Source organism: Puntigrus tetrazona, chromosome 9 (assembly GCF_018831695.1).
Source record: "Puntigrus tetrazona isolate hp1 chromosome 9, ASM1883169v1, whole genome shotgun sequence".
Classification (NCBI taxonomy): domain Eukaryota; kingdom Metazoa; phylum Chordata; class Actinopteri; order Cypriniformes; family Cyprinidae; genus Puntigrus; species Puntigrus tetrazona.
The window spans coordinates 11,045,937-11,062,555 of NC_056707.1; the positions used below are offsets into that span (position 1 = coordinate 11,045,937).

The following is a 16,619-nucleotide window of genomic DNA, read 5'->3' on the forward strand; positions in this document are numbered from 1 at the left end:
TGATGTGTGTGTGTGTGTGTGTGTGTGTGTGTGTGTGTTTGACTATGAAAAGACCTTGAGTCTCTTGTGCAAGTGTATCCTGCATTACGTTTGTGTTTACCCACTGGGCCCATTCAGGACAGACGGAGCTGTGCAAACACTCAGATAATGACTCCTAACGCAAGCTTAATCACTCACGCCTCAACGAGACAAAGAAAGCAACAGAGAGCACCTTGCCACACTGATACTCTGCTAGCGAACAGCTAGCGCGCACTAATGCCATCTCTAGGTCAGAGTTCAGAGGTTGTTTGCATTTTTGTGATGTTTGGAATCATCGACCAAATAAAACGAGCCCAAATAAGGTGATGTTTGTTTTTGTCCTGTTTTGTGGTAAAGCACTGGACCTACAGCTGTAAATCCCAACGAGCAGTTTCCGTGAGTCATTTAAACACTTAACTAACTGTTAACTTCAATGTTGTTAACTTTAATAACTGAATACTAAAAATGATAAGCAATAATACAATTCGGTAATTAAGCAGAAATTATATAGAATTAAAAAAATTCAAAATGTGAAAATATGTCGCCTGGAATAAGTTTAATCAGCAAACTAAAATCACTAAAACAGAAAAAAAACCATTAAGTTAAATAGCAATATTAAAAAAACTAATAATGTAACAAAATCACTTAAACTAAAATTAATACATTTTTAATTAATTTTTTTTAATACTATAACAGTATAAAATAACATTGTCAGCTTAATTTAAAAATATATAAATAGAATTGAATTAGATAAATAAAAATCGAACCAAGTGACGTTTATTTCGAAGACAGACAGCACCAACAATCTTTTAGGCCAAATGTGTCATAAAAAGACATTTATTCATTTTTAAATGAATGAACAATAGATATACCATTTAAAATGTAGATTCAAGTTGTCAGATGTTATGGATCATATTCTTAGTTAATGCGATGAAATATATCTTTGTAGGTAAAATGAGATCACACTCACTTGCAAAAAACACTTAAAATAACTTCTGAAGTTCTGGGAGCCACCGTATGCACCGTATAGTATATAATACTGATGAAATACAGTCAAATTATTGCGCTATGCAGATAAAAGTGAGACAGATTGTTGCCCATTCACGTGCTATACAAACTCCAACGGTTACTTACTCAGACAGGAAGCATGTTTAGGAATTCTTCACAGAAGGGTGGCTCTCTCTCTCTCTCTCTCTCTCTCTCTCTCTCTCTCTCATTGTTGATTCAGTATTCTGTAATCTCACAGCTTTCTATAAGTCCAAAGGTCTCACAGGGTGTGTGCCAGTATATGTGTGTGTTTAAAAGTGCAAGTGACCAATCCGGCTGCTCCGTCAGGTATTTCTAATGCTCGATTAACACTTAGATGACATCAGCTCACAGAAAGTCTGAAAAGACGAGAGCAAACAGAACTCTACATGCCACAGACTTGCTTAGGAATCAATCATTGAGACAGACGCGGCCACAAATGGCCGCTTACACTGTTTTCCTTGTAACGCTCGAGATGTTTGATTGTGTCTTAAATGCTATGGTAACCGAATCAATCTTTCCAGCCATTTGTGCACCTGTTTCATAGGTTACCTACGCACATCGTCACACATTAACTCCAAAACCCCACCTTAAAGAGTCGCACGGGCGCCAACTGCCTTCCTTTAAATATACTGTTTTCGTGTTATGTTAGGCCTTGCTATATGGAAATTGCTATATGCGTATTTGATGCAATGATATAAGCTTGTGAGGAAATATCTCAGTCATGCTCCAGATAAATCGGGCTTGCATTTACTTTAGCTGAGCAGTAGAGCGTTGTCAGTGTCAGATGATGTTGAAGCGTGATGAGGTGTGGTGCACACTAGCCGTCTGTTTTATTCTGTGATGTCTCCTGGGCATGAAAACCATGGTGGTTGGGTTTTCCTCTTTTTCTCTTTTCCACTCCCTGCTCTTTTTTCTTTACATGCCTGAACCTGTGTTTGGGCAAATGCCTTTATCTGATAATCGACTCTCAATGTCGGTGCGGATGGACAATTCGTATACAATGCCAATGTGATGCAATCTCTGAAAATGTACCTTTTTTTTTCCATCTGCATTGGCTTTCCTGCCTCTGTCACGAGAAGATCAGATGATATGGGATGCTTTTGTTGTATTTTGGTGAAGTACAGCGATAGGATGTGGAATTGGAAAAGCTCTTTAACGTGATTACGCCACGCTGTAATACTATAAAACAGCAGCAGTTAAAGTCAAATAAAAAAAAGATACTTGCAAACAGTATTTAGAATTTTCATATTCAGCTTTTTCGTCAGAGGAATGAATTACATTTGAAAACACATTGATATAGGAAAGTGTTATTTTGATGTACACTATTATTTGATTATACGCTCTTAAAATAAAGGTGCTTCATCGTCATAGAAGAACCTTTTTTGTGGTTCCAAAAAGTTTGTTGTGGTGAAAGAAGGTTCTTCAGATTCTGAAAAGAAAGAGACCAATGTGACTGAATGGTTCTTATGTGGCATTTCTGTGGAGATTGACCTTTTATGCGCTTTTTAATTTTTAAGAGTGCATTTCAAAAGCTTACTTACTTTATTTAATGCAAAGAATCCATTTCTTATTTGTGGCTTAAGTGTCCATATAACATGTATACACTCGAAAAGTACCGTTCATATGTAGTTTAGTCAAGTATAGCTTGATTGTTAAACATGGACACTATATGTGTGTAACTTGAGAAAGCACGGCTGAAGTCAAGGCTTGCTCGGTGCTGATCGCGGGTTCGTGTCTTTACGCGGCAGGTGGACGTTAGGGAACCAGACACTCTAACCCCTTTTTCACGAAAACTGGACCCCGGTGCTCCATCCCATGTCACTATTGTCTCCACCCCTCCTGTCTCCATTCTGCCGTCGTCTTTTTCTCCTTAAACCGCCCTTTTGTTGTCTTTTTCTGATGGCATTTCTGGCCCCTTGTTGTCAGAGTCCTAAATGAGTCTTGACTGGCCTGTGGGCCACTGGAGAAGCACAAAGGAGAACGTTCCCCTCGCTACAGTGGAGCCATTGTGGCTTTCAACAATGCACTAATTGGCGACGACAATTAAGCACGACCAACACTCAGGTTCAATTTGCCCACTCCTCAATACAAATCACAGGCAAATGAGTCAGACCGTGCACACGCAGCTCACACACACATTCACACGGTCCTGCTAAAACAACAACTATCCTCATAAGCAGAGCGCAACTAGCAAATACATGCTCCCATCCCTTCAGCTGGTTCATGTCAGGTGTGAAGGGAGACCAGTACTGTGAGAATGAAGGAACGGACAAAAGATCGGACTGTTCAGCTTGTCTGGAAATTTATACAAAGATATTTTCCTTGCTAACGATTGCTATTTTTATTTCTCTGAAAAAAAACCCTAAATTCTGCTTTGATTGTCAATAAACAAGGCATCTTAAGTGCTGTTTTTCTTTCTTTGAGTTACAACTTCACCATAATTCACCTATTGTTCATTGTGTGCGAAAAAAATCACAGCCATATCCCTAAAAACATCCTCTTGACACAAAAAAAATATCCACCGTTCCAAAAAAAGGACGCGACAAGTCCAGATATGTGTAAAAACACCCATCTTAAAGGAATCTTCAGCATTGAGCTGTCACACATTAAGACCGTAATGGAGTCTGGGATCAGCAGGACGCCTCGGTTTTAAGCCCGGGCTCCAAAACCAGCTTTAAGAGTTAGTGAACAAGCACATTCACACAAAAACATACACAAAGGAGGGAAGACTTGGCATGTTCTGGCCCATCGGCAGTGGTTGGATCCTGGTGGATTATTCTCTGTCAGAGAAAGGCTTTAGAGCTCTCTAAGGCCAGGACAAATTACTGTTCTCTTTTAAGAGAAGGAAAAAAAAAAAGCAGGGGAGGAGGAAAAAACATGAGGGAAGTGTTGAAAAAGTAAACCAGGGAGGAAGCGTCTGGGGTGGCCAGCCATTAGCTTAAGCGAGACATCACTCAGACAAGAACCGTGAATGGTTTGCGAAAAAATATTAAACAAGTATGGTGCTTTTTATTCACATGGAAGGTGATGCAACCGAATATATGGTATAGAAAATCTTGCAGAGGCCCACAGAGACCATATGTATCTGGTTAGATGTTTATAAATAATTTAGTAAAATATTTAGCTTGAATAAAAATGGTAAATATTGAAAATCTAATTAAAGAAAAAAAAATCATTTATTAAAATGTTTTATTTATGTTTATTTTAAACAGAACGCTATTTTTATAACAACATATTTATAACTACATTTTTATCTTGATTTTGGCTCACCATTATTTTTATTAAATGTATTATTTTATATCACAAGTCATTTTTGCAATTTGAAAAAATCCCATTTATGTTATGCAACTAAATAACACAAAATGCAGAATTTGTAGAAATATAAATACAAAGATGTATTACACATCTAAACAAAAGCCAAATGTTTTTATGGCATTAGAATGTAAGCTTAAGTCTAATGAATTTTCAGTTTTTCAGTCTGCTGGCTGAAACTCACTCACGCTGGCCCTTCGCCAGCAGACCGTCCTACTGTTGAGCCCTGGATAGGTTGGACAAATATTTAAAATGCCTTGAAGATGAAGAAAATACCTCCATGGTAACGGTTCTCAATAGAATCATGATATCACTAGAATAAATTTCAAATGTTTATACGCCGGTACCACTGTGCAAAAAAAAAAAAAAAAATTACAAGCCTCATGCTGTGGTCTCTAACAGGTCCAGTGGTTATTGGTAAAACTCCAGACAGAACCAGATACAAGCATGTGGCTTTTAATTTGGGATTAGCTCATGAGTCAGTGCTTGGACCCTCTCTGGTGCACCAGGACCTAAAAGAGAACACCACAACCACAGCCCCGGCCATGATGCATTTGTTCCACTGCTGCCACCTAAGATTTTGACCAAGAAAATAATCTGTGAGGAATTGAAATTATTTAGCTAAATCCTAAAATCAATTCAAATGACGACATTAGTGTTGAACAATAAAAAGATCAGAACGTGTTAAGCAATTTACTTTATTGGCAACAGTGGTAAAAAAAACAAAAAAACAAACAAACGAAAAGAAGATAAAAGAACTGGAAGGAACCCGCACCAGTACTGAAACACAAATATTTGTAGTTGCATAAGAGGTTGTCTGTAATGAAAAGTTTGCAGAATACAAGAAAGCACAGGGAAAATCCAGAAACTGATACAGAAATTACAGTGAAGAATATAAATACAATAAATACTTCTGAAACAAAACCGATATGTAAATATACAACGGAGGGCAGAAAAAGAACTTTCCGTTACACGTTCAACAAATATGAAATAAACTATGAAAGAACAAAATATTCACCAAGTACATCCACTGAGTTCCTTTTTAGTTTGTCCCTTCATGACCGTTATTCAGTGTGTTAAGAATCCCTGATTTTAAAGAACAGTGCGAATAATGCAATGTAACGTAACACATTAAACTTTCAAAGCAGACTGATTGCAACACACCATTACATTTTATAGTATCATGTAAAACATGGCGCATTTAGCTCACTTCAAGCTTAAAATAGTAAACCGACGAGTTCTCTTATTGGAAAACAAGAGATCGTCAGATTCTGGGGAGATTTCTTTTTTCCTCAGTAAGGTAAGTAAAGGTCATCGCCTTTAGAAAACGAAAACACTAAGTGATTATATTACGATATATCATATAGCCTGATATTCTGATTAGTTTAATAAATACTGAAACATCTTTTGAGTGACTATAGCTTGCTAATCGAAGACATCAACAGGCCGATGCATTGGCTTTTCTTTTAAGGCAGGCAAAAAGACACAGATTCAATAAATACAACAAAATATTCAGAACAGCTAACATGAACAGCCATCCATCATCCTTCTACATTGTCCTATCACACACCAACCATACGTAAACTAAGACCGACTCTCATTTAGAAGTAAACTTCTTGGTGCAAAACATAAGCTCAATAGAATTAACACATTTTCTCATAAAACGAAATGTAACACGGTAGCAAACGATATGCAGGTTGACCTAGACTCATCTCAAAGACTTCGATAAATGACACTGTCGGCCAATATTGGAAGCAAATCTCGAAATAACCAGAAAGTTTCAAGTCCGGTATAACAAGTAACTGTTAAATGTGAAAGTGTTTTATCTGAGTGATGTTGAATGTGATTTATATCTCAATCTTCTGTCTGCTGGTGAGGTGTCCAGGAAGAGATGCTCACTGCTATTTTCTGTATGCTTATAGAAGAAAAGAAAACGAGAAAAATCCGTATAATAGTGATATTCTGGATTCAAGTGAACATCCTAAAATGTCAGTCGGCTTGCTACGTTTACTACAGGGGTTTTCTATTATTTTTTTTACAATTTTTTTAAAAAAAGTCATTTTTTGTATTTTTGTGCACTTTGCACATATCGTCCAACTTTAGAAAGACAAGTCCGGCCAAAGAATGGTAAGTCAAATAAGGCAGCAAAAGAAGTGACTTTATTGCCAATACTAAGTTCACGTAGCAAGAAAACTTAGCATGAACGCAGAGAGGCATCGAGGATCCAAAGGAGAGGTTAGATGGACGTGAATTATGAGTTTGTCCACGGCGGATTCGCTTTACATTTCTTGTTAAAAAGACGTATGAATGCTAAACAAAGCCCTGGAACTCTAGACTGTAATTTCGGGGCTTGGTGGCCCAGGGTAGTTTGTAATCATAGACCAAGCGGTTAGCAAGAACAACGTGGTTTAGCTGCTTATAGGCAGTGCCATTGAGTGTTGATAAACAGTCAAACTTTTTCAAATCCAGCTGGACGGGACGAGACACCAATCCTTCTTCACAGTACAATGCAAACCCAAGCTGAATGCGTTGAGATAAAAACGGATATGGCAACATGCTCCGAAAGAAAGCGCTACGAAGCAGAAATTCAGGGACAAATCATAAATGTAAAGTGCAAAAATGCAAACATGTGAAACAGAACAAATCTATTTTTATCTTCATCTTCAGCCTTCCTGCGCTCCAGATCAAGGGTCTTCAGCGTTGTAGGTTAACTACAGCGTGGAGGGACTCTCAGACTCCCATCTTGCAGAGCTCATTTTCACCGAACCATTAATGGATTAGAAGCTCTATTTGTGTCCAGAAATTGGTTTGAATCATCGCTCTTGGATTGTGTGTCTGCCAGAAAGTGCATTATTTTACATCTGTCAGTGGGAGTCTGTTTATGTGCAAGTGTGTGAGCGCACTTTGCCTGTATTTGTCGGTTGGCCCTGGCTGTCATTTGGTAGATGAAAGGGAAGGGCAAATTGGTATCATTATGAAGCCTCTACTCTTCGGGAGCTGAATTATTGTCTCTGTGCCCAACTCTCTCAGGTGAGGGAGAGCGTAAAAAAAAAAAAACCCAAAAAAAACAAAAAAACGCCTCTGTTCCTCGGTTTTCAAGAAGCACTTCCACCGAGGGAGCGCGGAATCTTGTCCTTGTCGGATACAGCAGCACTTGGACTTCATTAGTGCAGTGTGCTCGGCATCGCTCTCCGTAAACCGTCTCAGGTGTCCAGCTCGAAGCAGTCCTGCACCTCGTCATCAGGGCTGTCGTGAGGGCCGTGTCTCTTCCAGAATGATGCTGGCTTCTTGTGAAGTTCTCTGCGCACGCATCGCGGACACGGCTGGGCTCGCATCCGACACTCGGCATGGAAGACGGCGCCGCAGCCCTCGCACCTGCATTTAAAACATACAAGAGCACTGATGGTTGATCCAAACATTCATTGACCAAAATATTTAACCCCCCTCTGTACAACAAATATATATGTATAAATATCAATGCTGAAAACTGCTGCTTAATATTTCATTGAACCCAATTCTATCATTCCTTGAAAATAAAAATAAATAATTTCCAATAGCACTGTTTCCAACACTGATGATAAATCAGCTGGTCAGAATGATTTCTGAAGGATTATTTAACTTTGAAGACTGAAGTAAAGATGCTGAAAATTCACCTTTGCTTTAACTGTATTTTAAAGTATATCAAATTAATTTTGCATTATTACTTTTTTGTATTTTGGATCAAATAAATACAGCTTTGATAAGCAAATGACACTTTACTAAAAAAAAAACTTTACTAATCTTGCTGATCCCAAACTTCTGAACAACAGTCTGTCTGTCTGTCTGTCTATCCCTCTGTGTGTGTGTGTGTGTGTGTGTATATATAAAATATAGTCTAAAAAAGTTCACGGTCTATATAAAGCCACTTCTTTACTAGAACAATTAGGAGCTCCAGGGCTCCTCAGTCCTCTAAAGAGCAACAATTTCTTTCTGCGCACCATCATGGGCGGTAGTAGCCCAGTGGTTAAAATTTTTGGCCTGCCAAGCCAAGACTAAAACCCAAGATCGCTGTTGGCCAAGAGGTTGTGCCATGCTAACCAGAAGTGCTACTGGTGGTCTATTCCTGAAAATGGCCTACCCTTTGCACAAAAGCATTAAAAAGGCACTGCTTATAATAAAAAATGTAATAACTCTTTATTTCACTTCCTCCTTACGCAGCACTATCGGTTAAACAGACTACCAGAACTGAAAATGTCAATTTGAAGCACGCCCAACATGAATAAAACCTAAAGCATGCTAACAAGATAATACTAGTTGACAGGATGTCTATTTTAAATCGGTCTCCATAAATAAATAATTCTTTCCAACAGTAAGGATCCAAAGCCATAAGGGTTATGGTGTACATGCTCCTCAGAGAGGTGTGGTGGTGGTTTGTGGAATTTATGGATTTACGGTGGGGTGTGGAGACACCTTCTGCTCTTATGACCACACGCTTGTGGCCTATTGAGCTTGTACTGTTACAGATACAACAAGAAGTGCATACAAACACACCCAGAAAATTCTGGATAATCTAAACAGTGAAGTAGTGAGTACAACACCTGGATCCAGCTGTACTAACAGACACGCTCAAACTGCCTGGATAAACCTGAAAGGATCTATCATGAAATAAATATTTGCTAACAGCAACGCGGCTATTTAATTTATATAATTACATGTAATTAATATGTTTGCGGATTCAGTATTTTGCTACGTTGAAATCAAAATAATGTGTGTATTATTATTATTTTATTTTTATTTTTTTTAATGGACGCTCTTATGCTCATCAAATACATATAACATATTTTATCAAAAAACACGCTATTGGATCGAGGATGGATCATTTTGACGAACTTGATGAACCTGTGATATCTTCTCTAGGGAGCAAAAGGTAAATGAATGCTGCAAAAACTTGTAAAAAGCAACACGTTACAATAGTGAGGGAAAAGCGTGTGATTATTTCATGTAATCACATCCATACAGTTTATCACCACAACTACTTTTATCAGGCATCGACACTGTCATCTGATTAGATCACAACGATTAAACAAGTGTGTTTTTAAAATGTGAAAAATGGCTTTTGCCAAAAAAATTATTATGTAAAGAAAACATACTTTTAAATAACTTTCATTTTGAAAATTACCTGCATTCATGTTATAGTTATTTCAACAAAACAAACCCACTGCAGTTTGATTGATATTCATCCTCAATTTAAAAAAAAGACCAGACAATCACGCACAAAATAGGTAATAAAGGTATTAAAAGGAAACATTTTAATACGAAATAAAGCACATTTAACTGTATTAGCCCTAACCAATCATTAAGGCTTTATCGGTGTTGCCGTGTGAGTAGCTAAGTTTAAACCCCAGCATCTGTTCTGGGAACTGCACTCCACTTCGCTGGAGAGTCCCAGAGATTCTAGTCACACTGATGGTATGAAGACCAGAGAGCAGTTTATCAGCTGCAGGCCATAAGCGGACAACGCACAGCATGCTGAAAAAAGCTGAGATGCTCGAGGGATTAACTGTCCCCTTATACAGGGTTATCACTGTACCATTACACCTCAATCCACCGCCTGCTGGGTGTGACTAACATGAGACAGGGGCTGGACAATCATCAGCAATGAGCCGCAGACCATTTGACACACAGCTGGCGCTCATTCTGTAGTGAGCTGCGGGATTACAATACCGTCGTCATCATAAGAGATGAAGAAAATCTTCTATGTCCACCTGTGATATCCCTGCTAGGACACCTTGAGGGAAACTGAGTTCATGCATCCACTAAAATCAGACTAATTAGTAAAAAAAAATTCTGTTACTTTGTAAAGGTACTTTGGCCATTGTATAGCATCTCTGCTTTATAGACCATCAAGATCATGAGACATTTAGAGGTGAAACAGCGGCTAACGATCTCACCTTTTGGTTGCATTCTCCTGGAAGGGATAGATGACCTGACCAGTGTGGCAAAGCTCGCAGATGAAGCCCTTCTCCCGGCACAAACTACAGCTATAGACGTGAGAACTGGCAAACTTAATCACCTTAGAGAGGAAGGGAGCAAGCTTTCCATCTATGACCTGCAAGAAAGCAAAATTTCGTTACAAAAGTGGAATGCAGAGGCGGGTGATGTAACTAAAATACAAGTCACTGTATTTCACATTAACTACATATCACACAATAAGAGTTATTTTTGCTGGAAATAAGGCTGTTATGATGCTATTTAAATGTTGCGATATATTTTAAAGCAAACACTAATTGAATTCCCTTATGATCTCTTAAAGCTCATGCAAATTCAACAAAATATTAAAAAAACATTCAAAGGAACAGAAGATGTGTATAACTTTGTGAAAGATTAATCTGAAGTCTTCTGAACTTTCTGGGAACATTTTGCAGGCGCAGATTCTTTGCCTGCCAACCTATAAGCTTTAAACTTGCAGAGCAATAGGATGGAAAAGTATGGAGGAGGAACCAAGGGAAGTGTAAAATGTGACCCAAGTCATTCTGCTATGAAACGGGCTTCACCAAATGTGTTCAACAGCTATGAGAGAGGAGCAGGTTCACAATATCTATGCAAAAATCAAGAATAAATTTCATTATCAAATGGACAGTAATCCTCCTGTTAACAGTTAAAGGTTTATCTGAGAATTTCAGCGACAGGACAAACACTTAAGAACATGCTACAATGGGAGCCAAGTACAAAAAAAAAAAAAAAAAAAAAGACATCACATCAGGAATCCACATGAAAACTAATGAATGCTTCGAGAGTGGGGGGTTGGCTACAGCTTGAGGGTGGGGTAATTCCTTTTGGGAGACTGTTTGCAAAAAATAATATGTGAATGCCATTTATCGGCCAGAGTAGTTAAAAATCGGCCTGGTCTTTGAAAGCAGGGCGCTGAAGAAGGCGTATTGTGGGCAGCTGAATGAGACAGGGGAAGGGGCCTAGACCTCCAGTGCATATTCACCAAGGGGGCAGAGACAAGTGGCTACACCTGGCAGCACTGCAGCACACCAATTAAAGGCCCTGCCAGCATTCTTCAGCCCTTCCACAAGGAGCCAGCCAAAGAATGGAGGAGGAGAAGAGGGGACAGTGGAGCAGAGAGGAGAGCTTGGGAGGGTGGGACGCGAGGGCTCGGGGGAAAATAAAGAATAAAGGAAGGACCACCACGGTCTCCCACGAAAGACGCGCACGCGCACACACATACACAGCGTGAACGGTGAGAATGAGTTGAAAAGGGGAAGGTTTGTGTGGGAACAAGGAATCTAGACTCTCCAGTCAGGGCCAAAGTTGACATCAAAATTTGTACATTTGTGCATTAATACCTAATTTTAGTATGTGGGAGCTAATGTACTGCAATTCACGACTGAGAGAAAAACTTCAAATACTTTTTATGGCGATATAATATTTATTGAAAAAAAAAAAAAAAAAAAAAAAAAAAAATCAACATTTTGTTGAAACAGGATTCCTCTAATCTTAAATAAATGCATAACTAACTAAAAAAACACTAAAAACGTATTAAACCAGTAGGAAACATTTTACAGAAGGACATTTATGATATAGTATATATCATAAATGTACATATATAAATACTTCATATGATATTAATAAGATTTTTAAATGATATTAAATCAAAAGATTGAATAATAGTGAGATTGTATATGCCAAGAAACCCAGCCCTACCATTTTCCAAAATATAATAATGATCTTTATTTTTAGATTGTGCCTTGAAGCTTATCTAAAAAATTTAAATACAATTATAGAAATAGAAAGAAAATGGATAAAGAAAAAATAACAATTCTTAAATTAAATTAATAAAAAAATATTTTCATTATATTCCATTTCAGCATTTTATTATTAGAAAAAAATCTTTAAATTCCACCAAAGCACTGCTCAAACCAGAAGAACTCAAGGCAGAAAGATCCACACTGCTATAAAGCAGTGACTATTGCCCACTGAACGTAGAGGTGATGCTGTTGGCAAGCTTTCTCAGTAAAGGCACCCATAGGGCCCTTAACCATCCATCCATCAAGTAGCTTTCAGTTCAGACACCCCTGTTTTTCTCTGACCGGGCTGACAGAAAATCATGAAGGCAATACCCTGCCTTTTCCCATGTGGAGGAGTAATATAGCAAGCTATTAAGGAAACGCTGCAAGCCACCAATCAAAGCGGCGGGGTGAGCACACTTGCCGTTCTTTGGTAAAGATGATATATACTCCCCTTGATCAATGCTGGCAGAGAGAGTAATTAAACATTTCAATAATTTAGCAGGCACTGTGAGTGAAACAGTGAGTACGCTTGCACCAGGCTTGACCGGGAGAGACTGTGAAGAGCTAGAGGGCTGTTAAAAAGAGTTACTGGCAAAGTAGTGAAAGTATGAATTTATGCATGAACAGCTACAGGTTCAACTGATTAAAATGAGTTACAGTAATTAAAACTCAGGGAAGTCAGTTAAATAGTAGGGCAGGTTTTGCACATTCCTCAATGCTATTTGCATGGTACACCATATGTATCATGCATAAGCGTTTTTGTACATATTCTGTATAATGCATCCACTTTATACCTCCCTTTTGCACCTTGTATTTACAACTACTTGTATCAAGCTGGTCTGTGTGTCTGTACCTCAGACTTTGCACTCCATAAATGTATTGCATATACACACACATGCAAGTATATGTATATGTATTTTTTTTTGTATGCATGCAAGCACACATATTTTCAAATGTAATAATGAGACATGTTTCTTGAGCAGTGATTTCTGAAGTATCATGTGAAACTAAACAAGAGTAATGGCAGCTGAAAAGCCAGCTTTACTATTACATTTCAATATATAATTTACCATATTACTGTTTTTTACTGTCATTTTAAACATAAATGCAGCCATTTTGAGCTTACTTCGTTTAACAAGAAACTTAATTTAAAGACTTTTGAACAAGAGTGTACATTAAATGTTTAGATGCAGTTGCAGCTGAAGTGCTTATTAAAAACAAAAGGGAGACATCAAATACTTTTAAATTCTAAAACTCATGTTCCTTTTCAGGCCATTGTTTTATTCAAATTATACAAGAAAAAAAGAAACATATGCTTCAAGGTCAGGTAGCCCACTAAAAACAGCATCTTTGTGGCTATTGCGGGGGGCATGGGTGACGTCTGCCAAATCAACTCCCCCCAAACCCCCCACCTTCTGCTCCTGTCTTGCATGTGCTTTGTCGTTAGCTGCTTAATCCCCTAAAACCACAGTTTAGCGCCTACTTCTTCATCCCCTCCTCAGCCCTGGCCCTAATGTCCTTGCCCGCTCCATTAAACGGCAGAGAAAGGGCCCAGATTAGACAGATAAAAAGAGTGTGAGCTCTGTTTGGATAACACCCTCCCTGCCAGGGCCTCGCAAAACAGGATTACAACCAGCGTGCACAAGGAAGTGAGAGAGAGATGACCTGCCAGGGTCTCGTGAGAAGTGGGCACAAGAAACACGGCATGAACTTTCTTCATACACATGGACCATTTGAATACATTGGTCATGGTGGACCAGGTGCCTTGGTTGTAAACCTTGAAGAACATTGGTTTTACGAATACACTGAAAGATGACGTTTCTCTTCAGATTCCAAGGATATCAATGTTGTCTTTTCAACTAATTTATGTACATATTGTTGGCAAGAGCAATGCTACTTGTGTCCATGTTGGTGCACTTGGTTAACTATTCTTACTCTTCCAGTGGAGATATCAAGAAAAGGTGGTGGCCAAACAAAGCTGGATTCTGAGCAAACAAATATGGTCAACCGGGCCATTTTTTAAAAAAGAAAACTCCCAAAACTCTGTGCTAATTGTTTGAACTAATTGGGAAGAGCATTTGTTTTTCCTCTATAGTGTTTGGAGTCTTGCTGGAGATAGTTCAGCATTCAGTGACCTTGACACGGAGGGCGAACATTCCAGAGCTGTGGAGGAACCGGCATTAAGCAGCAACACTAAAAGAAAATGGCTCCTTAATAAGGTAAGCCAATTAAGAAGCTGAAAGAGAAAGTAATGTGACGTGAATGGGAAATGCCTCAAATTTGGGCCTTACAGGGGCAGTGGGGGAGAGAGCATAAAGGCCTTGTGGCGAATGCCATGAATAAGAAGTACACAAGAAGAGGGACAAAGTACTGACAGTACAGAGAGCATTTAAGAACCACAGAGAACAGTATCGCTTCACTTCAAAGCTGCAACTATGAGCCAAATTGTTGCGACAAAGACAACTGGTTCAAAATAAACAGAATAGAAGAAAAAAATATGCCGCACTTTTTGACACCCAGATGTGTTTGTAACACTGTACTCTGTTTTAAGTAACACAGACCCAATACTGAGCAAAAACCATGAGAAAAATACGTCCCTATTACAATTCAGTTAAAAAGACTGAAAAAGGTATTTACAAAGGTTTAAACATTTATTTAGCAGCTGAATTAATTAACAGAATTAAAGTAAATTAATACATACAATTTACTATAAATTATTATATACATTAAAAAACACGCTGTAATTGACATGTAGAACCTAAAAAAAAATTTAAATAAAGGTCAGAGAGGTAGTGTCGGGCAATGGGATGTTGGGGAAGAATAGAATGGAATTGAAGCAGAGGCAGGACTGTCACGCTTTGTTTTTCTGCCTGTTGCTCCTGAATGGCAGTAATTAGTTAGCTGGGTGGGGGGAACGTGGGGCAGAGTGGGACTCCAGACTCCCACCAGGAGACAGAAGGGAGAGGGGATGTGGGACAGGAGAATAGATGTTCTGAGAGCAACAGAAAAATAAGGGCAAGGGTCATTCCAAAGAAACAGAGGAGTGACAAAAATTCAGGCATGATAACAGGCGGCTAAAGAAAGGAGAGAGAGAGATATGAGAGCACAGTTACGTATATTCATGATATATAGTTGTTTAAAGGATGCATGTACATTTCTTAATTTTTGTTTTATTTAAAATTTTGGTGTTGCAATAAGCCAAAAACAAAGTATGAGTTTTAACCAAGATTTCTGCATGTTTCATGCAGGCACATTTAAGGCTTCTTAAGACTAAATAAAGAAAATGTAAGAAAAAGATGAAAGGCAACACAGTGTGTTCTCTGAATACAAGTATCTAAAGAGAACACAACGAATTACTTTTTAATTACAAACAAAAAAACTTTTACTGTACCTTCTGATCACACTGCACAAAACTGATGCTTCTAAGTACTTTTGTTTTGTTTTTCAGAGCAAATGAAGCTTAAATTAAGATGTTTTCTGAGAATACTTAACCAAAATAAAATTAATTCATGATTATAAAAAAAGGATTGATATCTCCCAGTGGGCTCTAAACAACCAAGTTACATCTTGCATTTAAAAGCAAATTGTTTATATAACAAAAAAAATTATATCTTCATTCTGCATCTCAAATAAATTTATCTTGATTTAAAGAAAAAATACTAACAAAAACATTATTTTATGATAACATTTAATACCACGATTTTATGAATTTAAGACTTTAGATTTAAGACCCCTTTTGAGACCTGCAAAAATCCTGTAAAACATATTACTGATGGATTTACAAGAGAAAATGGAAAGCAGAAGGTTAATGTGTCACTGACACTGAGGCTCCACACAGATCTACAGTGACTCTTTGAGCATCAGCGCTGTGAGAGGAAGGGTGTGAAAAACACGGCTCGCTCTCTCAGCCTCTCAACTCCCACTGCCAGATGACACTGAACAGACCGCATGGTGATGATGTGTGCTACAGGTGTGTGCCTGTGTGTGTGAATGCACTGAAGTCTTTTATCAGAATCAGGTGGGGCAAGGAAGAATGTGAACATACAGTGGCCCAGAAAAGGATGTTAACACATCAGTCACACTAAATTGCATGAATGTCATGGCTGTCAACCATTTGTTTTATTTTTTTAAAGAAGTCTCTTATTCCCACCAAGAGTAATGCATTTATTTAATTAAAAATACTGTAAATAATTTTACATTGTAATTTTTTCTGTGATTTTTCAGCAGCTGTTACTCAAAAAAAAAAAAAGAAGTAAATATTACCACTTTTACCTTTTTTTTTTACTGGTCAGTTTATGATACCCTCGCTGAATTAAATTATTTCTTTAAAAATAATTAACAATAAAATTTAAGACTTGGAAAGAAAAAAAATTATTATAAACAATTATTAGACCATATTGTTACTGTAATGATGAGGTTACCTGTGTGAATTGAAATGAATGATATTTGCTTGTGAATGTCATTTGACTTTATATTTTTATTTAG

The 16,619-nt window shown here is 37.9% G+C and overlaps 1 protein-coding gene across 3 annotated transcripts in view; it reads right to left on the reverse strand.

The window, feature by feature from the left end:
• Positions 1-5,157: 5,157 nt before the first annotated feature.
• Positions 5,158-16,619, reverse strand: part of plekhm3 (pleckstrin homology domain containing, family M, member 3) — a 34,817-nt gene continuing 23,355 nt past the window's right edge. The window contains exons 7-8 of one of the 3 annotated variants that reach the window (XM_043249268.1): positions 10,290-10,447; positions 5,158-7,734 (exon numbers count right to left, since the gene is read on the reverse strand). In XM_043249268.1, the coding sequence (XP_043105203.1) occupies positions 7,563-7,734; positions 10,290-10,447 (330 nt within the window). In that variant the 3' untranslated portion in view covers positions 5,158-7,562. Of the gene's footprint in view, positions 7,735-10,289; positions 10,448-13,296; positions 15,209-16,619 lie in introns of those variants that run through there. The other 2 variants (XM_043249269.1, XM_043249270.1) reach the window with 2 other exon arrangements.